Here is a 26,329-nt window from a genome sequence, read left to right on the forward strand (position 1 = left end):
CATCAGCCGATGCACAAAACTCATTGAAACACGTGAATGACAATTTGCCGAGTTTTATCAACCTCTCGCAGCAGACAGCATGCCATCAAGGTCCTGCTGAGCACATGTAAATGAGAGCAGAGTGATTGTCGATGTAAAGATCGGGGGTGGAACGCACAAAACCTTGTAAGTGCTGGTATTTATTGCCTGCATGACCACCTTCGTTAATAATATGACCACTGTGACTATTGGTTGCCAGCCATTCTTACAAATATATTAACGTAAGGACTTACGAGACCAGTTATCTCGCACATGCCCTATATATTCGCAATTCCGACGATGACTTTGACCATGCGATTTGAATTTGCAGAAGCCTTTCAGCAGCAGAATGATTCTGGCGGTCGGATGGAATGGGGCTGAGAAAGGAAAGAATAAACGATGTACATGATGTTTCTAAACGGCATTTCTGAGTGCCACAACACCTCAACAGTGCCGTACTGCAGGGTGGTGGGGGGGAGTAAAAAGAAAGGGAGGAGGAGGTCGGAGAGAGAAGGGGAGTGACACACGTCATGGCAGGGGAAGCCTCGCAAGGCGGTTCACAGCGAATGAACCGAACGCACAGAAGCGCCACTGCGTGAAAACGGGGGCCGAGTTCACGAAGCGCTTTGTCCGCAAGTGCATTTTGCCAGTTGCGGGCCTCCTTTGCTAATGACACGTCTGACGTGGTGATTGGCTGGCGTCTTCACTTGTACGAACAGCTTTAGCTTAAGAATCTGATTGGGACTGTGGGCCCAGTGTCCTGAACAAAGATTAAAGGCGCCCTTAGGTACTGCTCGCGCTTAGGTGAAGATTCTGTAGCAGTGAAGACGTAGCGGACGCGAGAGCCCCACTAAAGCCTGTCGCACACGCGTTTTAGCTCAGCACGCAACGCGGTGACTGCTGGGAGGTGTGGAGGCGTTCGAAACTTTAGGGCGTACGTCACGGTCATCGCAGCTCGGGGCTCAAGGATTGCCCTGATTGGTTGGGTTGATCGATTGATCGAGTGAACGTTTGAGTTTTGATGGGCGGGCTCTTGGTCCTAACACGAGGAATGGGAAAGGGAAGAAAGTGTGGTCGGGAGCGGAAGTCACGCTGCATCTGCAACCGGCGTAATAGCCCGTATTCCCTGGCACAAGCCAGTAGAGACTCTAGGGCTACGCGAGGCGTCCCTCTTAGGCCGCCCACCGATCGGATCCACTCCTCGTAGCTCGGGAACTGCTGCTGGCGGAGACTCTTTCTCCGCGCCGCTTCGTGTGCCGGACATCCTCACATAAAGTGTTCGGCGCTGGGTCGTACTGGTTGCTTGCAGTCGGACGCAGTTGTGGCCGCATTAAGTAAGGAATCGAGGACTACTTATATTGAGGACGACGCAACGAGCTATGGGAAGAACAATGATCGGTGTAACGTTAAGTGATAAGGAAAGAGCAGATTGTTTGAGGGAGCAAACGCGAGTGAATGTCGTCTTAGTTGAAATCAAGAAAAAGAAAAGGGCATGGGCGGGATATGTAATGAGGAGGGAAGATAACCGATGGTCATTAAGGGTTACGGACTGTATTCCAAGGGAAGGAAAGCGTAGCAGGGGGGGGGGGGGTGGCAGAAAGTCAGGTGGGCGGATGAGATCAAGAAGTTTGCAGGAACAACACGGCCGCAATTAGTACGTGACCGGGTTAGTTGGAGAAGTATGGGAGAGGCCTTTGCCTTGCAGTGGGCGTAACCGGGCTGCTGCTGCTGCTGCTGCTGCTGATGATGATGATGATAAGTAAGGAACACTCCTCTCAAAACGCAGCATTTCGTGCGCGGGCCATCGGCAGCTGGCCGGACTTTATTTGTGTCCCCAGAACATGTAGGGCGCCATGATGGGCCACTTGACGTACTTGTCGGAGGCGAAGTACTCCTTCAGCTTGGGCAGCTTCTCGAAGCGCGACAGGTAGTCGAGCAGCTCGGGCCGGTTCGCGAACGCGTCCGGCGCGAACTGGCGGTTCCAGTCGAGCGCCTCGTAGAGCAGGAAGTCCACGTAGGTGAGCGTGTCCCCGAGCGCCCAGCGACGCTTCCTCAGCAGCTCCTGCCAGCGGGGCAGCGCGTCGGCCAGCCTCTGCTCCTGGGCCTTGCGGGCCTCGGTCGTGTTCGGGTTCATGGCGGTCACCACGAGGGCCCAGAGCAGGTCGTTGGACTGCTGCTCCAGGAGCCACAGCTCCGCGGCCTCCTTGTCAGTCCTGCGTCGTGTGGAGTAATCGTTGGTCTCACGAGGAGGACAGGTTGCACACGTTGGCGTCGGTGGTAGGGGCGAGAAATGTTGTATTAACCCTTTAAAGGAGAAACACACGAATGCATTCCCCCCCCCCCCCCTCCCCCCGCCAAGGGATGTTTATTTTACACATAAATCTACAAAACACACCGATAGTGAGCACATTCAACGAAAAGAAAGAAAGAAGTATTTCACGGAGACATTTTCAGCAATAGAGGGGCAACACCAGGCAGAAAACTGGAAGTGGGCTTCAGCCGGAGCCTCCTGTGGCGTCGTTTACAACTTGTACAGACAGGTCTTCGCCATATGCGAACATTATATGCGTGCATTGAATGTGCTTTACTTTACGTGTGTGACACTACTGCAGCCGGAGTTCTTGCATCGGTGTGCCTACTCTGACCGCTGTTGAAGGAAAAGTTAGTGTGTCAGGCTTTCTTTTCTTTTTTTGGACCCGTCTTTCTGCTCTAAACCAACAAATGACGCTCACTGCTTCTCATTCAGTGTTTGCCGAAGTCATTTAACCATAAACGTCGCACGAAATATCGGAAACTAGCCAGAAAAGTTATTTTTGTTTTGTTTTTGTTTTCCTGTGTGTAGTCTGTTGGCGGTACTTCGCAGATACTGACTCTCGGAGCCTCCCTCGGACGCAAGATTCCGCTCATATAACGGAGTGGCAGCCCGACGCCGCTGTTGAAACTTGCCAGCTCTCCCAAATTTTTTTTTGCAATGTTTACGAATTTGAGTTCGTTCTGCGATAATACATATTACGAATTTCAAGTTAGTCTTTATAAAAAGAAGAATTCTCCTCGCGGAAATGTCTTAAAGTTCTAGCGAGATAGGACTGTGTATACTCGCAAAAGAAAAGTACGTAAGAAATATTATTATTATTATTATTATTATTATTATTATTATTATTATTATTATTATTATTATTATTTGGCATCCCCTTTGAAACGGGGAGCTTACTAATCGTTAACTAGCGTGCTTGAGTTAATCAGGTATTACTGATTACTAGATCTGCCCTCAAGTTAATATTAAAGAAAAAAAATCACTAAATTGTAACTTAAACAGCTGTAAAGTATTTCCGCCTCGCCGTAGAGCTCGTATGTGAGCACGTCAAGTGTCTCAAGCCTTTTTATATAAAAAAAAAAAATAATAAGCACCGTGTAAGTACACTAAATTTATTGGCAAGCAGTCAAACATCCGTGCCATTATGAGTGAAATTCAACAACTGTGATTCAGCTTCAAGTGCGTTCTCTTTCCTCCGCTGTGTTTGCCTGTTGTGATCTTTTACAGACCATTAGCGCTTGTAGAAACGTACCGACGGACGCGTTAATGTGCCTGGCTGAGAATCGGACGTTTACCGCGTATACATCTGCGCGCCTCTAATGAGCAGTTATATCGGTGCCAAAAAAAAAAAAAACAGAGCAGAATACATCTATGCGGGGTGGAAACAAGGAACGTGCAATGCGGTCGCGTTTAATAAATCGAGAATAATTCAAACGGTCGTGAATCAGCGCTGTATCCCGCCTATGAGTACGTGCACTCGTACTTTGCACTGTGCACCGGCGTCATGCGTGGCGTGACTTTTTGGCTGCCAGCCGGCATTAATTAAGGGCACTGCCTCGGGAGTTTTTTTTTTTTTTTCTGCGTACGTGAAAGCTCCGCGCGCAGCATTCGCGTGACAGTGTGCGCGCCTAGCACAGGAAGCGCGAGATATCTGGAGCTGTGACCTTTGCCACATCTCAAAAACAGCGCATAGTAACCTGCGTTACGCATTGTGGGTGCTTTTTTTTTTTTCATCGGGTGTTGCAGCGTCAGCTCTCACATTTTATAAGGCACGCGAGATAACAGCGTCGCTTACGCGGATAAAATGCGCACACCAAGAGTTATCTGCTTTTCAGCAGTAGTTGCCGAGTAGTTGGCGGTTAATGAGGCCGATGTCTCAGTAACGTTGACGTTGTGTCCGTAATGCGTACTACTCTTCCGTGGCGGGGTATTATTGATGTTGAGTTCCTGAAACACAACGCTTATCCGTGTTGTAGAGTATTGACCCCACAGAACACTCTGTTTTGTGTACACGCCGTGTAAAACACGTGGTGGACGATTCGAACGTTCCTCACACTGTTCCGCTCTCACGTATCTCCAGACAAACAGGATGCGCAGAATTATTCCTCTCTACGAGCGAGAAGAAGCAGTGTGTTTATGCTCGATGGTTCTTGGCTTCAGGGACTAAGTGCATACGTCCAATTGGTAGCACATGTAGAGTAGGGCAGAGCATACTAGATCAGAGTAGGGCAGAGTACTAGAGCAGAGTAGAATAGAATAGCGTAGAAGAGAACAGTGTAGAGCAGAGCAGTGTAGCGCAGGGTAGATAATACCTGAGTAGTATACAACAGAGCAGTGCAGAATAGAGTCAATTCTATTACGGGAGAGCAGAACAGAACAGAGCAGTACATGTAGTGCAGGACAGAGTGCTCAGAGGGGAGAAGAGTAATGTAGAACAGTAGAATAGTGTTTAGAGTAGAGTAGAGTAGTGTAGAGCTGTGTTTAGTTGAGCGAAGCAGAGTAGACTAGTGCAGAGCAGTGTAGAACAGATCAGAATAGCGTTAAGTAAATTAGAGTAGAGTTGAGCAGGGCAGTGCAGTGTGCAGAATATTGTAGAGGATATATCCTGCATGTTGTGGGCAGTGGCGCAACCCATTCCGACATATCGGCCAAGAACCTGGTATGATTAACTAGGAGCATGTTTAAACGACAAAGAAATGGAGAACAAGTCGAATATAGCCGCACTGTTGCGAGCTATCGCAGTGTCGCTGATATACACATACGCGTATATATTGCCGTACCATGTTTTAAAATGTTGCCTGTGGCAGATAGCACACATTTAACGGACGAACTGAATTACTCGCTGAGGCGGATATTATTTCTAATGGAAATCAAAACGTCTATTCGTATAATTAACATAATTACGCCAATTGCATTCTTAATTAGTTATATTGCAATTTGCGAATTGTAGTCGGCGAGTTCGCAAGGTGTATCCTCCTGGAATGAATTCTCAAAACGGCATCAGTTTCGAGAAAATAAGTTTCGACGTGTCCAACGAATTGCATCCGCGTTCCAGTTACTTATGTGCTTCAATGAATAAAATTAGAAAAAAAATCAGTGGGACAACACTGTTATCATGGCAAGTTCGACGGGGCATATCTCGAAAGGTTTGCCATCCTTAGAATCCGTGCCAACTCGACATGCCTTAAAATTCACTAGCTAAACAGGTTGTTGATCGCAATATGTGCTGTAATTTATTTGCTAAATAGTTTAATTACTGAGATATCGTTAATTAGTCGATTACGCATTTGATTGCTCGTCGAAGTAATGCCCGCCTCAACGAGTAATTAAGTTCGAGGGTTAGAATTGTGCAATCTGCCACAGGTGATCTTGAAAATTTGGTCAGGCCAGAAGTAAAGAAAAAGGAAAACACACCCTGTATATTTTCCCCCGCGCGAATTATTATTATTATTATTATCGTTATTATTATTATTATTATTATTATTATTATTATTATTATTATTATTATTATTATTATTATTATTATTACTTGTTTTCAAAACATATACGGGCTAGACAGGAAAGGGAAAGCGAGGAACAGGCTGGCAACTGTCACCGGGAGGGTCACAACGCCTGCCTAGACTTTTCAGAGAGGAGGAGGCAGAAACCGGGTAATGGAAGATAGGAAGAAGGGAAAGGGGGAAAGGATTGCACGGCGCGAATACCACGTGCAATCGCGACACCCCGATGGACCGACCTGGCGTCGAGACCGTGCTTCTTGCCGAGGTACCGGAGAATGGCGACCGTCTGCGTGAGTCGCACGTCGCCGTCGATGTAGTAGGGCAGGTTGGGGAACGTCAGCCCCAGCGCGGCCCTGTCGGCCTCCCAGCCGAGCTTCTCGTACGCCGGCGCCGGTCCGAACTCGTAGCGCTTGTCCTGGAAGTGCACGCCCTTGTACACCAGCAGGTTGCGCACGCTCTGGGCCAGGCCCCTGGCACTGGTGTAGCCCACGACGGGAACGCTGGCGGCCATGGCGATGCGAATCCTCCGCTATACGCGCACTGCGGTACAGTAACGGGAAAAAATAAAAATAAAGAAAGCGACAGCAGGGTTGTGAACAGCTAGAGTACATTACGGCTAGAGATGTGGGACCCTCCGCCGCGTTGGCTAGCTGGATGCATGGGCAACCAGTGCTGAAGTTTTGCTTGCCAACAGCAGCTTCGTATATCCCTATACCGTATACTGCAAAACCTATATAAGCAAGCGGGAGAGGCAGTTTTCAATAAGATGAGCTGCAATTTGGCTCTCGTTTTGAGGCCTTCCAACTCGGTGACCGGAATGGGCACACAGGCATGATATAGAGAACAGGGGAGCACTCGCACGGCCACGGATGGACCGGGTCTCGCTGCACGCGCGTTTGGCTAAAGGAAAAAAGCGTCGACGCGAGCGCACACAAACATGCAAGCGCGTGTCTGTTCCCGTTCAAAATCCTGCATTTTATTTATTTATTTATTTATTTATTTATTTATTTATTTATTTATTTATTTATTTATTTATTCGTGTGATTTAATGTTTCGAAGCAGCGCTGGAGCCATCCAGATTAATTCTGACCGCCTTTGTTCCTGTGACATTTAACGAAAGTACACGTGTTTTTCTTTTTCTATTTTTTTTCTTCCGGCCCCGTCGAAATGCGACTGCGGGCTGTGGCCTGCTACCGAACCCATGACCTCGCGCTCAGCAGCGGAACGCGGTAGTCACCCAGCAACCTGTATATACGACGTCACGTGATCTTCGTGAAAAATCTTTCTAGCGGATGACGTCATCATTTCTTGGTCACACGCTGAAACAGCCGTTGCGCCTCCTGCCCACCGCTGGATCCACTGCTATGCGCGATGGTCCCGGGTTCGACTTCCGGCAGCAGCGGCCTCATTCCAATGCGCCGCAAGGTAATAAAAGAAAAAAAATACCGCCCGTGTTTAGCGCACATGCCTTTGACGCACTTTAAAGAACTCCTACTACTCAAAATTAATACGTAGCATATGGCCTCTCTCGCAGTTTGGCTGTTGCTATGGGTAACGAACGAGCGAGCGAGCGAGCGAGCGAATCAATCAATCAATCAATCAATCAATCAATCAATCAATCAATCAATCAATCAATCAATCAATCAATCAATCAATCAATCAATCAATCAATCAATCAATCAATCAATCAATCAATCAATCAATCATCTTTTTAGCAACGAGACAACATTGACGCCAAAGAACGCAAGAAGGCAGGAACAACGCTGTTGTCATGTTCTTGCGTCTCTCTTCGCAGTCGTTCATTGCGCTTTTGTTAATTATGAATCAGCGCTATATTGACCAGTTTACCATTCTCATAAACGTAAATCTCTCTCTCTTAATTACAAATGGAACGTCGCTCGCTCGCATTCAAGATATAACCCGCTTTGCAGTCTTTCTATCGCTTGTCTCGCCAATTTCACAGTGAGAACTTTTAAAAGAGCATAAATGAAGTTGAAGTCAGACCTAACACAAAGACTACTAAAGCTGTTTGGCACCAACCGCAAGGGTCAGCGACAGAATCACGGTTCGTTGCCTTATTAGATCGTAAGTAATGACTCAAGCATAACAAGATATGCATGAATTATGAATAACAAATATGAATTATAATATGAATATAATTCATATGAAATATGAATTATAAGCACAACAAAATTATGCTTATAACGAACAGAGCAACAGACCCGGAGAAGGAAGTGCAAAGGAAGCGCTACGAGCGGAAATGTAATTTGAAATCAAATGTCACGATCCTAGCCGTGCCCGTTACTTAGACTTCCCTGTAAGGTCAATAGTAGGCATTTCCCGTCGTTTTGCTTTCTTTCTTTAATGAAGTATGCACATTTATGCCTTTGCACACGCAGCATACTCCTGCAGCGGTAGCCATTGCTGGTATACGTGGCAGCCGCGTTCGCGGTGTTTGCCGTATACAGGTGTTCTAATTGTATATATAAGGCCCCAAAATGGGATAGTCCCCATGTCGTCATCTATAAAGTAAAATGAATTGTTCAAAATCGTGTCCATAGGATGGCGCTGAAGCCGCGTACATATCCAAGCTGAGACCTTCACTATCGTGAATGTGCGCTCCGCAAATTGCTGCGCGGATAGATTTTTTTTCTCTCTCTCTCTCGCTCATTGTACGGAAGTGAAGAACAATCTATTCAAATAAAAAGAAAATAAAGAACTATATATATATCAGAAGATCATTACGAGAAGCGAAGGTAACCCTATAATACATGCAGTAAAAATGCAGCCAAGCTATGCACCTGCAGCGTCCTATATTGGTGCCAAACCTGGCTGTGGTTGTTGAATTACACGCACCGCGAAGACAAACAAACAAAGTGCAGAAAACGATTTAAGGCCTCGCATTGTTGCAGCCTGCCTATCACAACTTGCGAAAGGCTACGTATGAAGTCCAACTGAGAAACACGTCACGTGACCACGCGATTTCTAAATATGTGTCCTTGATTTTCTTCAGATACGGATAGCGCAGGGCAACGTGCCAACGAGGTTTGGCAAAAGGACAGACACGCAAAGCGCACCCTCTGTCGAGTCCTTTATGCACCCCTGTCATGGATCGAACGGCAGTCGGTGGGCCAACACACAACAGAACAATACAGGCGATCAAATAAACGACGCGTTAAGTCAAGCGATGAAATGCCCAGAAATGCGCGATTCCTTCAGCCGAACGCACTGAGCCCGTCTCTCGCTTCTCTAGCCTTCTGACCTTCTCTAACGTTCTTTACGAAACCTTCCAATCCTCCATGCGCGGACTGGGCATGTGCTGTTGATACCATGACATCACGGCGGCGGCGGCGGCGGCGCGAGTGCCTTTTGAGCGTCCGTATGGTTGCTATCGCTACAAAACCAATCTGGCTTTACTTTTGAACTGAAAAAAACTGGGGCTGCGCTCTTGTGCAACCACTGAACTATAGGATATGTATTGCATATTATTACTGCTAGATTACGTCACTTAACGGAGTGTCAAAGCTCGTTGCGAGATCGAGCTCAGACGAATGAGGTCTTGCCTAAGTCATACTGCGTGCTGCGACTGAGGTCCGTGGTGCTGAGAAAAAAGACAGACCTTGCTTTTATAGGGGGTTATCCGAAGACTGCCACGTTGAACTTGTAGCATTCGAGAAAGCGCATCACACTAACAACAGATAAGTTTCTACATAGCACCCATCACGTTTCAGTAAGATTTTTCGGTGCCATCTCTTGAATGGCTGTTAATTCGTGCGTATCGGTCTTACTGCACGTAACCTCCACAATAGGTTGCAATAACTCAAATGTGAGTGAACCAAAGCAAAGCATAATTGCTTCCTGACGCTGTGTGGAAGGAAGCCGCTCGTACAGTTAATGACGCCCGTCGATCGATTGAGCTATTTCAATTTTTACCGCGACGGACAGGGTCGCTCCAGTACAGATCGCTACGGAAACGCATGCCCATGAACTTACAGGTATTTTTGCGTGTGAGTTTTAATCATCAAAATATACCTAACATTGTGACTTACTGCTTTATGTTTAGCATTGGAAAGTATAAAACAATCTTTTTTAAATATTCGGCTTAAGTTGAGTAACCGCCACCAGAACCTGTAATCTTCTAAACCGCGCATTTGCGTTCCTTTCTAGTTCGTTTAGGTAAAAAAAAAAAGAGGTATTTACATGATAAGCGTATAAGATGATACTCGTGGTTAAAGGAATGTTAACTACATATATACAGTAAACAATAGGGATCCTAAGGTATACCAAGGAGGGATAGCATACTTTATTTTCGTTACTTTCGAGCTTATATTACGTACCATTTTTCACTCTAATCGGCCTGTTAGGTATAGCTTCCTATAGGTACTGGTTCAATTAATGCCACAAATTTTACGGACTATACTAATGTTCCTTCGAACGATTCTAGCGTACGATCGAGCTATTTGTGAATGCCGGCCCTGGCGCGCATCAATTCGCAAATCGGTTAGGAAAAAAAAAAACAGTATCGAGGAGCATTCATGAGCTGTGCATAGGATACTCACACTTGTTGCGGGCTCGCGTTATTTGTGCACGGGGCGATCGCTTTCCGCAGATGGTTCGTCGAGAGAGCTGCGCGTCGCACCTCGTTCGCTTCTGCACGACGTCGTTGGAGCACGCTCGACACCGACCTTCCGAAGGAGCGAGGCAGTGCTGCGGTTATAAGCCTGCACGCGACATTGAACCCAGTACTCAGCCAAAAGGTCATTGACGTCGTGCTCTGACCTGAGTGGCACTCGAAGAAAAAAATAAAAATAAAAAGCTCACGCGCACAGTGAACTGTCTCGCGGCAGCGCGAGGGGGCGATGCTTTTGCTTAAATTTTTGTGAATGACGTGTCGGTACACGGACTATATTGCGAACTCACCGTCGGCGTCAGTTGCCAATTTGCTCCGAAGGCGTCTAATCGCGCGGTGACAAGGTCGACACGTGTTGCGCTAATTGGTTGACAGTCCGTGTTTCTGTCAACGCACACTATACTTGAATGAACACATATGATCGTAGACTCCTCAGAGCTATTAATCAACTATAGTCGCAAAACTCCATCAGCGGCAGAGCAACCCGTGAGACGTCTACATGTAAATATATTGTGAGGGGCTTCATCACTAGCCCCACATATGCATGGTTCATTTTTGAAAGCCTACCACGCCAGGTGCAAGGAAGGCCCGGGGTGCGCTTCGTTCTCATTCTCTATATTCGACCGATCATATCGAAGAAGCGTCACGCGCTTAAACTGACTTCTATTTGATGCAATAAGTTGAGGGGCGTTTCTGAACAACACCTGGCCTCGCTCCGGTAACGCATCTAGCCTTCACATCCAGCTCTTACATTGTAGGCTAGGACTAAGTTCAGGCTCCTCAGGTTCGATCACCAGCCCAAGGGACCACTATTTCACCAGCTACTTATCTATATACAGACGCTCAAGCTACACGCAAAAGTGTGGGCTATAGCGCAATGCCCCCCATAAGCAACACCACTTCACAAAAGCCCGGCACTGCAAAAAAAACACGTCTTCACACCGTCCTCCGTGCAGGGAGACTAGCACAGCGATATTCTTGCGCTTTTCGGAAATGGGCACCGACACGCGCGATACGTGGGGTGATATGACAGGAGGAAATTTGCAGGCGCAAGTTGGAATCAGCCAGCGCAAGATGGGGGTAATTGGAAATCGCTGGGGTTCGAGGCCTTCGTCCTGGGGCAATGGACATAGAAATAGGCTGCTGCTGCTGATGATGATGGTGGTGGTAGTGGTGGTGGTGGTGGTGGTAAACTTTATTGAAAGGGGGAAGGGTAAAGGAGGACGTTACTGAGGGATCGGGCTCAAATAAGGCCCTGGGCCTGCTTGCCCTTCTCCGCCCAGTCCACCAGTTCAAGTTGTCGGTCGACGTACCCGGAACTGATCCAGGCTGTCCAGTCAGTCTCGCTGCTGACGGGGGGATGAGGAAACGGGAGCGAGGTGCATTCCCACATTATGTGTGTGAGTGTTCCTGTTTGTGAACAGAGCCTACAGTGGTCGCTTTCCTTGCCCCCTGCGATTTTAAAAATGTACTTTGGGTGTGCTGTAAGGCCACACACGTCATCGAACTCACTGCAATTTCCTTCCCTCCTCTCTCTCCCTGTTATCTTTGTTTTCCCCCTTTCCCATTCCCCCGGTGTAGGGTAGCCAACCAGACGTGATTCTGGTTAACCTCCCTGCCTTCTTCTTTATCTCTTTCCCTCCTCCTACTTTGGGTGTGGGTATGTGTTCGTCTGGAGTCGCGTAAACGCGACCGCTTGCCTTTTATCGAGTTGCTTGGCCGGTGGTGGGAGCGCGCGACGCCTCAAGCGATATCTACGGGCTATTTCGTGATAAGTCTCGCTGCTGACGATGATGACGTCGTTTGCAGTACGGGGCTTCTGCAGCGCTTCGCGACAGCAGTCAGCTTTTCCACCCGCTGTCCCGATTGCCAAGAACTCATCAGACCATCAGCCCGCCGTCTCGCCTAAGGCTGCCATGCCCACGCAGCCGCCACACGAGTCGACGCACGCATTTTCAATGCGGCCTCGTCGTCACTACTTAGAAAGGGGGGGAGGGCTTGCAAACGTATTGATTCAAAACAAAATAAATTTTACTGTAGTAATATGAATGAATAGAATTTATTGATAGGAAAGACAAAAAGTATATTGATAAACGTAGGATCTCGTCTAGTGGAAGAATGCGGTGGGGCGCAGATTCGTCCCTGGCAGCTCTGGCAAGAATAAACGTCTCTACACTGCATTTAATGCTTTTGCGCCCGCCAGTTAATTGTTGTAAACTCAGTCAGTTTTTGTCGTTTTTCGTCCGAGTCAGCTTGCTAATTTCCGGCTATTCTACAATGACTAGGACCTTTGCCCGGTACGATGTCAACGCCTTGCTCTCTAAATCCATGAACATCTCCGTGGAACGACAGTTTGATCACACCCGACAATCGGCAAGAGCAGCTCCATGGACTCGACGCCGGTCTGCGCTTCCGGCTTCCACTTTGGCTGCGGAGAGGCCGGGAAACACTACTTCATCCAATGCGGCTCGGTGCCGTGTACGCTCGCCGACACCTCCACAAGACGGGACGGAAAACGGAAACCTGGCTACAGCGTCTGTCACACTCGGGAGCCAACACGCCACGCATTTTGCGTGGGCCATCGATATGAGGCTTGGCGAAGGGCAAACAAGCTTACTGCTGACCTGGACTCTCGGCCCTTTTCGGAGGAGACCTTGGGCGCGTGCAGACGGGTTGACTGTGCCCAACGCGCCATAAAAAAAGTCCAGTTGAACTTTCTGTTTGAGGAAGGCTTAAATGCTCGCCTCTAAAACGTGTGTGGTGTGAAGACTGAGCGAAATGTGTTCACGCGAGAGCGTTTTGTGCGGACGCGTAAGTCCTGTGCGTAGTGCATCTGCCGTGTATTGCAGTCTGTGGAACCGAAACAGAACGAAAGACTGAAAACCACAAAAAGACGTTATTTTCGCTCGAACCATACCTAACTGAACCGGAACGTTACGACTTTCTTTTGTCACTCCAGAGTGAAACCGAAAGGAAAGAAAATAACAGTTTTCGGTTCAGGCTGTTCGACTTTCTGGAGCTTTTCATCCATGCATTGCCTGTAATCGTGGCTCAACAACGCGTCCTCATTTGCAAATACCCGCCATCTTCCAAGCACGAGGTCGCGGGATCGAATCCCGACCACGGCGGCCGCATTTCGATGGGGGCAAAATGCTGAAACACGGTGCTTAGATTAAGGTGCACGTTAAAGAACACCAGGAAGTCCAAATTTCCGGAGTACGCCACTACGGCGTGCCTCATAATCAGATCGCGGTTTTGGCACGTAAAACCCCATAATGTAATGTTTTACGCCATTTTCCCATGCTTTGGGAAGTAGCAGCACCCATCGGTACCGTTTTCAACAAATGGCCTTGGGGGGCAGACAAGTTATTATTGCACCGCTAAGGGTTGGAAATCGGTGACCGTTAAATAGCTTTCCTTTAGTAGGAGACCTTTATATACCCGCTGAAAAAAAAAAAAAAAGTGCTTCCAAGCTGAGTGGTGGGTGGCTCTTAATCCCCATAGAAATGACATATAGCTTCTGACATGTGCTTTCACAACGTGCTCTTTAAATCGAAGCTTTGTTTGCCTACTTTCCCGGGCTGTTGCAAATGATTTATGTTTACCTGGCATCTGGGTGGTGACGCTCTGGAGAGAACTGGGAGAGAGAAGGGGAGCTATATCACAGGAGCAAATTAAAACTGCGCGGACAAAGACGTCCCGCATAGAGATTCAATGACTGTGCGGGATGCCCTTTCTGTGCTGTCGCTCCCTTTTTTGACCTGATTCGTTGCTGAAAATTTGCGCGATGGAGGGCCGTGGGTTGACCGCGTATCCTCTTGGGTCGGTGCTGGGCGAAGGCTGTGCACTCCCATACGAGACGTGTATTTGTAGACGTGTGTCCGGACCACTGTGAGAAGACGGTCCCTTTGGAAATAGAGTGTCGGCCTCGCAGGTATCAGAGACGCCCGCGCGTCAGCTGCAGCCCCCAACTCCCACTAGAGAGTACTTGATCGTGTGACCTCTAACATTGGGTGCGAGGAATCCTTATTCTCCTTAAGCATGCATGGCTTCGACCGCTGGTCCATTTTTCTGCCGAATAAGATCCGGGGACCGAATTCACAAAGATTTCGATTCGTGGGTGCTATTTGCTATTGGCTCGCTAGCTACGCTAATTTGTCCAGCATTTGGATTGGTTGAAATATTATTTTATGAGCAATTCTAGCGTAAGAGGGTTTTGGGAATACGGGTCCAGTGCCCGTATTTTCTTTTTTTCTTTTCTTCTGTACAGAAGAGTTGCACGCGACTCTCTACGTTTCCTGAATACATACCCCTATCTATACATACCCCTATCTACATACCCCTATCAATAATACATACCCCATACCCCTGAATACATACCCCTATCTGTCTCTATAACTAAAGCTTCGCTTCACATAGATTCCAACATTATTGATAGATCTTTTTAATTCTTTTTAACTACTAACTAAATGTGACCTAAACAGCACACGTGATCTTTCCGTGCAGCTTAGCATAGTAGCGGCTATGGTGTCACGCTGCTAAGCACGAGGTCGCGGGACCAAATGCCGGCCACGGCGGCCGCATTTTAATGGTGGCGAAATTCAAAAACGCCTACGGGGGTCCCGTACATGGGGGTACGTTAAAGATCCCCAGGAGGTCAAAATTAATCCAGAGGACATCCCCCCCCCCCCCCCCCCACGGCGTGCCTCATAATCAGATCGTGGTTGTGGTGTCTAAGACCCCAGAATTCCAAATAAATTTGTGCTGCTTTCCTGTAATCATTTTTTTCAATTATGCAAATGAACTTGTACCGGTTCCGAACGGTTTGAACCATTATTTTCTTTCGCTCCGAAACTGTATCGTTTTCGTTGAACCGGAACGAAAACCGGAACAAAAAAAGCATCGGTTCGACACTTCGGTTCATTATCATTTGTCATCTAACCTCTTTAATTCCCTGTCTCTCCCATGTTTTCCTTATCGTGGCAAGGAGTACGTCTCAAGTTGAGACACGCTCCCCCGGCCGACGTCTCCTCCTTTCTCTTCAATACGTCCCCGATTAGTCATGTTCCACTTGACTGATCGTCCATCAGTGATCGTCCGTGAAGACTGTACGACGCTGACACAGTGACGACAATTGAAGGACGAATTAGGAAAGACAAAGGCGGTGTGACGACGACAGCATTACGAAAATTAGACGAGTCTTAAGTAATGACGCAGTTACCCTTTTCACTTACCTTCGCCATAAGCCTTTACGCTCATGTTCACTTTGTAAAAAAATGAAGCCTCTCTCTCCACGCCCCGAAACAAACAAACACACACACACGCGTACGCACACACGTCCACACACACAAATACACACGCACGCAACTCTCTCTCTCTCTCTCTATGTCTGTGAAAGAATGTCAGTGCATACGTCAACACAGTCGCTCTTTTTTTTTCCTTCTTAAGTGCTTGCTGCGAACATTGTCGACACTTCTCCTCAGCGCATGATGGATAAATGGTTTTCACGGCTTGTTGAAACCAATCGGCAGCAAAAGCCGCAGCGGATGAGCCGCAACGCTTAGTGCCCGAAAACCTCGTGCGATATACGTTATGCGCGCCCTTTTCACGGGAAGGATCATTATCGATTTCTGCAGTTCACGAGGACAGAGTGCGTGCCATTATTAACGTCGCTGCTGCCTGCATTAATGTCTTCCATCGGTAAAAGGAAGTCGTTTCTTGTTCTGAGAAAGACGAGTCGGGAGGGTGCTTTTTTCTAACGATATCTTTAAGAAAGAGCAATATATATGAACAAAACAGAAAAAGAGATACTGCAATGCAGGCGTGACGTGTCACGCAAAATATACCTCAGCACGAAGCTGTTCAGCTTTAATGAAGATGTCACAAGTCGTTGCCCTTTCTAATTGCCAGTGGAGGGATGTCGGCCATCATATATGCAGGCAGGATTCTCCACTACATGGATCGCCTGCGCAGTGGCCTGGCTGTAAGACTGCATTTATAGGCGCTGACCCTGTTTTGACTGCGGTTTCCATACTTCTACAATCTCTGGTAAAGCGTTTTGAAATGTGATGTGCATAAATCGTATGTCACGCTTGAACGAGCTGTTAAAATGATTAATGAAACAATGCGCCTTATTGTACAAACCGCTCCACTTATTCGGGTCTGTTTTGAGGCTGCCGTCTGCTTTGCTGACACAATTCAACATGGTCAGTCCTATTTAGGTACACACCTTTGCTTTCGCAAAATCAGTTCCGCCGACGCCTCCAAGGTATAGAAGAATATTCACGAAAGGAAGAAGTGTCATTGCCCCCTTACATAGCACGTAGCCAGAAAGGAAACCCGCATTGGTTTCTCAGAAAAAAAGCTTCCCAGTTGAAGAAGAATTCATCCTGGTCACAAATATTGAACCTGGGACAAAGGTCTTTCCGGGGCAATCGCTCTACCATCTCAGCTAACCAGGAAGCTAGGAGATTGCAGAGCTGGACCAACTCGAAGCACGGGAGCATTGTACGTGGCGAATCAGTTCTACGGAATCTCGCAAGATTGATAAATTTTTATGAAAGGCGTAGGTACTGGGCTTGATCCCCGGACCAGGATGAATTTTTCTTCAGCTGCGGATCTCTTTTACCGAGAAACCCCTATGGGTTTCCTTCGTAGCTTTGTGCTACTGCTGGGTCAGTGGCATTTTTTCCTTTCATAGATCTTTGCTTCGCAGGCCAAAAAAAGAAAGAAAGCGAAGCACTGACGTGTACACATCTGGAAAGGTCTCTAGCTGTCAGCTACGTCGTTGAGCAGTTTGAACTACGTAAAGAAAGAGTAGGTTAAGAAGCATATACGCCGACGAAGAAGCGCTCTTGTCAGTTTTTGAAGGCACTAAGAGCAATGTTCAGAACGTTTTCAAAAGACGGCACAACGGTGAACCGAATGGTGTGAACTGCGCTGAACATACCATGCAGGAATTTTAAGAGCACAACAGAAAACGAACATCTATCTGCATAGCTGTTTGCATACCAGTGGAGCGAATCCGGGCTCTGCACCTCTTATCACTGTAACATTTATGTAAGGGTTCTTTTTTGCAAGTAAAAGCAGGTTTGCTGTTATATCAGATAACAGCATATAGATTCGTTGTCTTATGTTCTGGGTATTTCTCGACATGTGTAATGGTGCGAAGTAAAATTGACAAAACATATTTATAGGTAACTGTCCGCTTGTCCTACTACACGACGTTGTCTAGCGTTGACAGCAATGGCCTGAAGAGAACTGTATCGAACGCATGACGACTGTACGACGACGACGGCATGACGAGAGTGGGATTACGCAGCTGGACCTAGTGGTCCAAGCTGGCAGATAACTTGGGCCACTGGGTTGGCCTAACAGGATAGATAGATAGATAGATAGATAGATAGATAGATAGATAGATAGATAGATAGATAGATAGATAGATAGATAGATAGATAGATAGATAGATAGATAGATAGATAGATAGATAGATAGATAGATAGATAGATAGATAGATAGATAGATAGATAGATAGATTCAGAACTGTTGAAGTACCTAAAGAACGCTAATTGTATTTAGAGAATGTGCACGCTTATAAAGGTTATACCACGCGATAGGAGCAGCCTTCGTGGTGTCTGAACAATATACTGCTTTGGTTTTAATTACATTTCTGAACAAAGACAAATGGCTTTAACGAAAATAACTTAAAAGTACATACCTTCAACTAGGTACCTTTGCGTTGTGGCGGCTGGCTCCTGCACAGCTGTCGCTCCCACAGCCAACGGAATTGCTCGCCGGTGCGATATCAGAAATTTCCGAAGTCGCAGCTTTCTCCTTCGGCGTGCACAGCGATACTTGCCTATCGCACAGGCATATCGCTACAGATAGGGGAGCGAAAAATTAAGGTCAAAGTAGCTGTCATCGTTTCACCTTTCAATTGTTATTTGCGAGCTTCGTAGAGATCCCACAAGAAAAAAGAAAAACACTCGACCTTATCTATAAGTACGCGTCGTTGGAGGGTGTGATATCTTGATCCTGCGGCTCGCCATCCGCCCATTTGTTGCTGCGCCGGCCTCCATCGCATACACGGTGTCCACCCGCCGTGGTTGCTCAGTGGCTATGGTGTTGGGCTGCTGAGCACGAGGTCGCGGGATCGAATCCCGGCCACGGCGGCCGCATTTCGATGGGGGCGAAATGCGAAAACACCCGTGTACTTAGATTTAGGTGCACGCTAAAGAACCCCAGGTGGTCAAAATTTCCGGAGTCCTCCACTACGGCGTGCCTCATAATCAGAAAGTGGGTTTGGCACGTAAAACCCCAAATATTATTATTATTATTATACACGGTGTCCACACACAGCTGAATTCCTCGCGGGGACACTTCCCGGACAACATCGCGTGTACATGTGTTGCGGTTATGCTGTCGTCTCCTGGGCGCAGCAGCCGCAGTTCCAATGGCACGGGCTCCTTGCATTTTGCCTACATCGGAATGAGGTTGGCGTGACCGGGAATCATGCCCGTGACCTCGAGTCCGGGAGCACTCGGTGCAGAGGACCATGCGACCTGCACTGAAGGTCAGCTTGTCAGGCCATATATAGGCCATGCAGGCTTGGATGGCTGGCGCGGGCTGCGTGATGAACCGGACAGGTAATGAAGTGGTGATACAGCGTTGCGTGTGGAGCATCGAGCAGTGCAAGAGGGACACGCTCCATAGAGTAAGCTGCACGCCTGACGCCTGCGTGGCCCTATCGCAAGAGATAAGCGTTTGTGTGTTAACTGACTACACACGATAACGATAGCGCGCGGCCATACTCATATTTTATTGTGCTCCTCGGGGAGTGCCAATACGTTTCTTTCTTTTTTTCCGCAGCGGCTTGATATGTATACTGTTCAGGGAGACAGGCATAAGGATCAGTGCACGCTTTTTCACCATTCGCACACGCACGTATTACATTGCACCATGGAAAGTTGACAGTCATGCGTTCGAATGATTGCCTCTCGAAGTATTGAAGGCTTCTCGTATCATCATGGCGTTTGAATGGCGTTTGAATGAATCACGTATTCGACGATCGCCGACTTTGCTCGCCGCTATCAGTGCGCTTGAGTGTTACTTGTTTTGCTGGGCACAAGTTCCCCTCAGTAAAGAAGTAAACTCGTAATTCATCGTTCTGACACTGCGCCATCCTTCACGCGTCGTCACTACGACGTTACATCCGGTAGATGTGCGCGTATGATGCAGTAATAAAGTTGTGTATAATGCATCACTTTTGTCCGATTTAGACCACTCGAAAGGCGCACTTCTCAGAACTGCGATATCGTTTTTTTTTTCTCTCTTTGCTGAACTACGAAGTTGTAAACCTGGTACTCTAGTTGTCTTTAATTGCGTGCTTTTCAAGAATTTTTCTAAAATACCCGGTGACCTAAACAAAAATATATCAATACTTGCTACAGTTGGTACACTTTCACTTCTTTTGAATAAATTCCGGCAACGGCGGCCACACTTCGATGAGGGCGTAATGCGAAAACACTTGTGTACTTAGATTTAGATGCACATTAAAGAACCCGAGGTTGTTCAAGTTATTACGGAGCCCCCAATACGGCGTGCGCCATAATTAGATCGTGGTTTTGGCACGTAATACTCCATAATTTCTTCTTTCTTATGAATGCAACAAACCTCGTCAAACCAGGCGCAGCGGATACTGAGCAGAAAGAAATCTGTATTGCCCTTCACCCGCCGGCAATTAAAACAAAAAGTCGCAGTTACGCACGAAAGGCGAAGCATCGATTGCGACAGCAAATCAGTAGACAGCGATAAAAAGTAAGGACAGTTGTTTTACCGGCTGTATAAACTCGTAAACATTCGCTTTACTAACTAAATTAACAAGCATGTTGTCATGCTCGTACAGGCAAACATGATCACATCACACTCGATGACCGAAGACACTCGCTGCACGGCAGCAGCAGCGAGCAAATTTACCTTCGTGCTAACCTCTCGCTTCAACGCTAAGCGGCAAAAACACAGCGTGCACGAAGCTATCAACACTCGGCGCCCTTTGCATCCATAGCAGAACGCCTTCAAGAAAGGGCCCGCACGGCCGCGCCATGCGCAGCCGCAAACGGAGTAGAACGCTTCTCTCCCCCCCCCCCCCCCCGGTGCATTGCGCGCGACAGAAGACGGCGCGCCTCCTCCCCGCTTTCCTCCATTGCGCGCGAGAGATTGAGCCACCATCATCGGCTCACCCTCACACGCTTTCACTCGCACATGGGAATTTATATGGAACATCGCGGCGACGCCTACGCTGACGGCGACGTCAGAAATGCGCCTGGAGTGTCCATATAATTGCTATCGCAGTAAACGTTTTCGCATCAATCTGGAAGGACAACCTTTAATGAATGCCACACAGGGAAGCTACCCTTGGCTACTGTTACGGTTGGCGTGCAAAAAGGATGATCGAAAGACCATGCCTAATCGAAACGGAGGATGGATGCCTAATTTGCTATGAGTGTCTCGAGTGGATGCCGGTCTGGCGGGCGCCTCGCAGTGAGTACGGGCCCCTTTGTGTGCGTGCGTGACAGGAGGGAGGGCCGCCCTCTGCGAACTGTGCGACTCAAGGGAAGACTCCTTTCCGCGAACCGGACAGGACCCACGGGTTGCCGCCAGCGGAGGCAAGCACGTGCAACGTCGCCTAGGAGAGAGGGAGCACCCGCCCATCACCGACCGGACTCAGCACATGTCAGGTGACGTTGACGTGAGCAAAATCCCGTCTGCGATTTTAGCGGACGTACTTAAGCGGCCCCGCAATGTATTTTGATAATTATTCTCTTCTTTTATATCCTTCACCAACCATGCAATGAACAGTGCAAGTTTCGCACTAGAACTCGTCTCGCCCCTGCCTGGTTGCCATGGTCTATACCGGACGCCTGCAGCCTGCCGACGACACCACGCTACCCAGCAGTAACGCCGGTCGAAGTTCGAGTAACCGGTGTCGCACCTCTGCACAGATAAAAAAAAGTTACTTTAACATGAGCTTAGTTTGATAGCGAACGTACTTCGCAGGCTTGCTGGTACACCATGGGTCGGATTATTATCATCCATGGTCAGCGTTCGCAATGCCTTAATTCGAAAAGAAAAGAAGGAATACTATGGGCCTATTTTTCGCGGCCTTTCCTGCACTTCGGAAGAGCGACGCTGAATATTTTTGCCGAGAGGCCTTCGCCTATGCCTAGAAGTTCCACGCACTACTTCAATAGCTGCTTTGTTATTATTGAGGCTCGTCAATCACCATTCCCAGTTGTGAAAACTTTAGAAACATGTCGGAATAATTGCGGGCTTCACACCAAGCATGAAAATCACCTATTGGCTTCAGAGATGTTGAAAAGGGATAAACGTCATGCCCATAAAAAATCTAGAATAGTTCTATATCCTGCCAGGTCATGCGTTTTGGAAATCAGACGTCAAACGCCCTCTACGGCTGGTTACTCTCCCGAACACAGAATTTACAGTTTAAAAAATTAAATTATGGGGTTTTGCGTGCCAAAACTACTTTCTGATTATGAGGCACGCCGTAGTGAAAGACTCCGGAAATTTTGACCACCTGGGGTTCTTAAACGTGCACCTAAATCTAAGTACACGGTTGTTTTCGCATTTCGCCCCCATCGAAATGCGGACGCCATGGCCTCGATTCGATCCCGCGACCTCGTGCTCAGCAGCCCAACACCATAGCAACTGAGCAACCATGGCGGGTAGAGCTTACAGTTGGTGGTGTAATCAGTAAACGAGACATCTTCATTACAGCTGCTTCATAACTTGCACCATATATCAAATATATATGCGGTATCCAGGACACATAAATGTCGACTCGGATGGCTCCAGTTTAACAAACTCTTCAAGGTCAGCATTTGTTATGCCCCACTTAAATAAACAAGAATAGCTAAGCTTACCCCGTGCGACATCGTCAACGGCTGAACTATTCGCTATCTTGAGCACGATAAAATTTATAACTTCCGTACAAGAAACGCAAAAGGGATAGTTTTTCCCTGATTCCCCGGCGGCACTCACATCGCTTGCACCACGAAGATGAAAACAACTGTTGCTATTATAATTTATGAGGAACTCAAAAAGCCCACAAAGGCAAACCAACACATCATGAAACATTATTTCAATGGATGCCGGACATTGTAATCTTCCAGGCAAGCCGATGTAGCAGCACGACAAGCACGTTGCAGAATTGATATAAGTTTCCTCCTACTACCAGGAAGTCAACTGCGTTGCATTTTAAAAGCAACATCATTCGAAATAGGTATAAAGATGTAGGTGGGGCAAAATTCCAAGAGTTTCTATCTATGTTATGTTCATCTGCTTATATAATTCTACATTCGGTCGAATTTAGATAGAAAAATATGAACTCTTATGCATTGGTAAGTATTCAGCGACAAGTTTTTAGGTTTCTGCATTCAATATTCCCCATACTGTAGCCAATTAAGCTGGTTGGACTTGGAAGAAAGAAAAAAAATTTTCTTTGAATGTCACGAATCGACCTCTGCATAAGTGATGATTATGCATGTCATTGACATTCGCTAGACTAATGCCTTTGACCCAACGTTCAGCTGAGTCATCGTCTCGGGGAATGTTTAATAACTCAGCGGCTTTAATTTGCAGCCTGCTAAGTTCTTGAATGTTGCTTGAGGTCGTTTGCGAGGTAGGTAGAGTCGATATGGAAAGAAGATATAACCAGATGAGAAACCAAGTTCTGAATTTAAATGGCCCACCTGATCGTATACGCGATAACCTTAGTTATTTCTGCAAAGATCGCCTGTGAAAGCTTAGGTGTGTTTGCAATTCCTACGTCCGCTTAAATGAAATAAGGTTATAAAATTACAAGGTTATCTTATACTTCCCATAAAAAGCTATTGCGTTTGTCTTGTTTATTTGTGGGCTTTTTGCTTTTCTTTTTCAATTAATTATTTACCTTTGCCACAGTACTAATGTTGCAACTGTCGAACATTGACTAAACTAGAAAGTAAATACGCACGTCAACTGATGTAATTTTATTATATTGTTATGCTGGGCTTGTTGGCATCACCGAATGATCTTCCCCAATCCTTCATCGCACCGCATAAATGCAAACGTAATCCTAAAATTAAATTTAAAGTTAAATTTACATGGTCCACTACTCTTAACTGATTCACTATTCACGTGTTTTACGCTAGGATTATACGTCAGAACAAATTCGAGCCAATCCCGATGTTGGACGTGCTATTGGTGAAGGTGACCGGACGATGGCAGCGAGCACTTACGAACAATAAATATCTTTGTGGATTCGGCGCCAGCGCTTTGTGTTCGTTCTTGCGGATGTTAATTGTTCCTATAATATACCATGCTATGTGCTTGTGTTTTTGTTTTACGTCCTCTTGTTTTCATCTCTCTTCGACCCACTTGTGGTAACCTCGCTTTCATTGTATCCACCCATCTGTCGCTTTTGTGTCATATTTTCTTGTAGGGGGGGGGGGGTTACAAATTTCGGTGAGAGTCTCTTCTGCTACTGAAGAAGCATATTTGACAAATACAGCATAGGAGGAGGAGGAATAAAGAGAGAAGGCAGGGATGTTAACCAGAAATGCGTCTGTTGGGCTACCTTACTCTGGGGGACGGGAGAGAGGGAACATAAAGATGAGATAGAAGGGAGGAGAAGGGGAACAAATGCAGGCTAACCTCATAATCCTCCCTATAGTGCCCATTTGCTACCTTCCGTGGAATGCTTCTCTACGACTACTCCGTTGGCAGTGATAAATATCAGGGCATGTATTCGCAACCTGCTCTTACGCTAAAGTTGTTTGTATGAGAGAAGACTCGACCTAAATCTCTTGTTCGGCCTAAAATTATCGAGGGTGGCTGGCCCATCGCAAATGACACTTGGGAAAGAAAAGGTTTGTCGAATTTGGCCCTGGCCGGCCTATGTATCGCCGCCTTCGTCTGACACCGATGCGTATAAAGGTTGCAGTGGCCATGACGCATCAACTATAGTGCGTGCTTCCCAGACGGGCGCGGGTCATTGCGAATTACCATCTTAACGCCAGTGCGACAACAAGTTTCCCACGTAGGTTTCACAGCTAATAATAATAATAAAAAGAATCTCTTGTAGGTTGGAACGAAGTGCCAGTGGCCATATTCACAAAATAATTATCTTGCGCTAGAACTGTTAGTAAGATAATATTTAAGCCACTAATGACGCTGGATATATTATTAGCGAAGGTGATCGGCCAATGGCAAAGATCACTTAGGAAAAAGAAAGCTTTGTGAAATAGGTCTCAGCTTTCTTTTTCACATGCGATCGTTTTAATATCAAAAGTTTACTGCCCCGAGTACATGTGAGAGAGACGAAATCGGTAATCGTTAACACCGCGTATTTTAATTTATGAAGCGTAAAAGTACGCGTTGTCTTAGGTTAATCGAAAGGTTAGGGTAATCATTTTCGGATGAACGCCTGATCCGTAAAGTCAATTATAACTCACGGATACCATACCGACAGCGAATCAGTGTACTAATGGGCCTCTATCTTTGTGCTTTGTCAAAGGATAGTGCGAGTCGCACTTGAATTCGTTCGAAACATTGAGTAAACCATATAACGGGGCCCCAGAGCCCACAAGCGTAGTTTCGGGCTGTGATCGAAGCTCGTTGAGTGTCAGAGGTCGAGCGCGCTGAGACAGCGCGAGTACGGCGAACGTGAATAATAAATTCTTCAGACGACGAGAACGTTAATCATGACGAATGTTCCAAGATGTTTATTCACACAGCTGCCTGAATTGAATTTGGCTCAACATATCCCATCAATCTGCCACGCAGTGAGTCACGTTTCTTGGCGGTGAACTTTCTACTCAGAGGACAGACGGATTTTACATTCTTTAGAGGGCGATTATAATGACGACTGAATGTGAAGCTGTGCCTCATCTCTCGTCTTCTCGAAGTTCAACGAAATGTCATCGAACACGGGGGTCACATACAGACAGCCTGCCAGGACATCTTTTTTTTTTTGTGCAGTCCACGTGACACCTTTGAGTATACTGATTACGTTGCACTGCGAAATGTCAACGACATTAGGCAGCTCGGGACCTCAATACCTAAACATTACATTATGCTATACCCGCGTTGAGCTACGTGTTCTGGCGAATCTGCATCCCTTACTCACAAACGCGCCTAGGCTTCAAGTTCAATTTCGACTCCAATAAGTAGTGGCTCTACGAACAAGTAAGCACCAAGTAGATTAACTACAACCGAATAGCGATACTGCAATGCATCATATACATTAACGCTACCACTGAGCACAGCCATATATACACTTCCACCAAGTGGACACTGCCACCTCTCGAATGAAGAAGATACTGTGCTGCAATAAAAGCCCTCGGCAATTCACATCAGGCGTAATTACATGAAAAGAGAAATAAATAAATAAATAAATAAATAAATAAATAAATAAATATATATATATATATATATATATATATATTGTTTGAACCGCACCGATGGCACCGGCTGTTGGAATCTCAGCGCGGCCACCAGCTGTTGGAACCTCAGTGCTGACACCCGTTGTTGCAAATGGGTCGCAAGCCCCAAGGGTAGCGTTGGCCTGGCGGCCTGGGGCACACTGGAAGCATCCGAAGGTCCCAGCAAAGCATGAGGCGACTGCTAACAGAACAACTTGTTTATTCTAGCATCGCAAAGAGCGGGCGGTCAGGTCGACCGAAGTAGAGAGACGGGAGAGCACGTTACTCAACAGCAGAAATCGGAGCCTCTCTCCTGGCGTCCGGGGCAGCTGCTCTTATACTCTCGGAGTTGAGAGCAAGAGGGAAGGTCATGGGATGACACCACGTG

The 26,329-nt window shown here is 46.9% G+C and overlaps 1 protein-coding gene across 2 annotated transcripts; it reads right to left on the minus strand.

Annotated features, from left to right (window-relative positions):
* Window positions 1-1,812: 1,812 nt before the first annotated feature.
* On the minus strand, window positions 1,813-18,433 carry LOC135912523 (glutathione S-transferase Mu 2-like). 2 transcript variants are annotated; one of them, XM_065444976.1, is made up of 4 exons: window positions 18,180-18,430; window positions 10,392-10,553; window positions 6,069-6,372; window positions 1,813-2,231 (listed from the first exon to the last, which is right to left on the minus strand). In XM_065444976.1, the coding sequence occupies exons 3-4, from the start codon at window positions 6,341-6,343 to the stop codon at window positions 1,841-1,843; spliced, it is 666 nt and encodes a 221-aa protein (XP_065301048.1). In that variant the 5' UTR covers window positions 6,344-6,372; window positions 10,392-10,553; window positions 18,180-18,430; the 3' UTR covers window positions 1,813-1,840. The 2 variants fall into 2 exon arrangements, with proteins under 2 accessions (XP_065301048.1, XP_065301049.1); XM_065444977.1 differs by lacking the exon at window positions 10,392-10,553 and having other exon boundaries at window positions 18,180-18,433.
* Between the last annotated feature and the right edge of the window lie 7,896 nt (window positions 18,434-26,329).

Source organism: Dermacentor albipictus, chromosome 2, assembly GCF_038994185.2.
Source record: "Dermacentor albipictus isolate Rhodes 1998 colony chromosome 2, USDA_Dalb.pri_finalv2, whole genome shotgun sequence".
NCBI lineage: Eukaryota > Metazoa > Arthropoda > Arachnida > Ixodida > Ixodidae > Dermacentor > Dermacentor albipictus.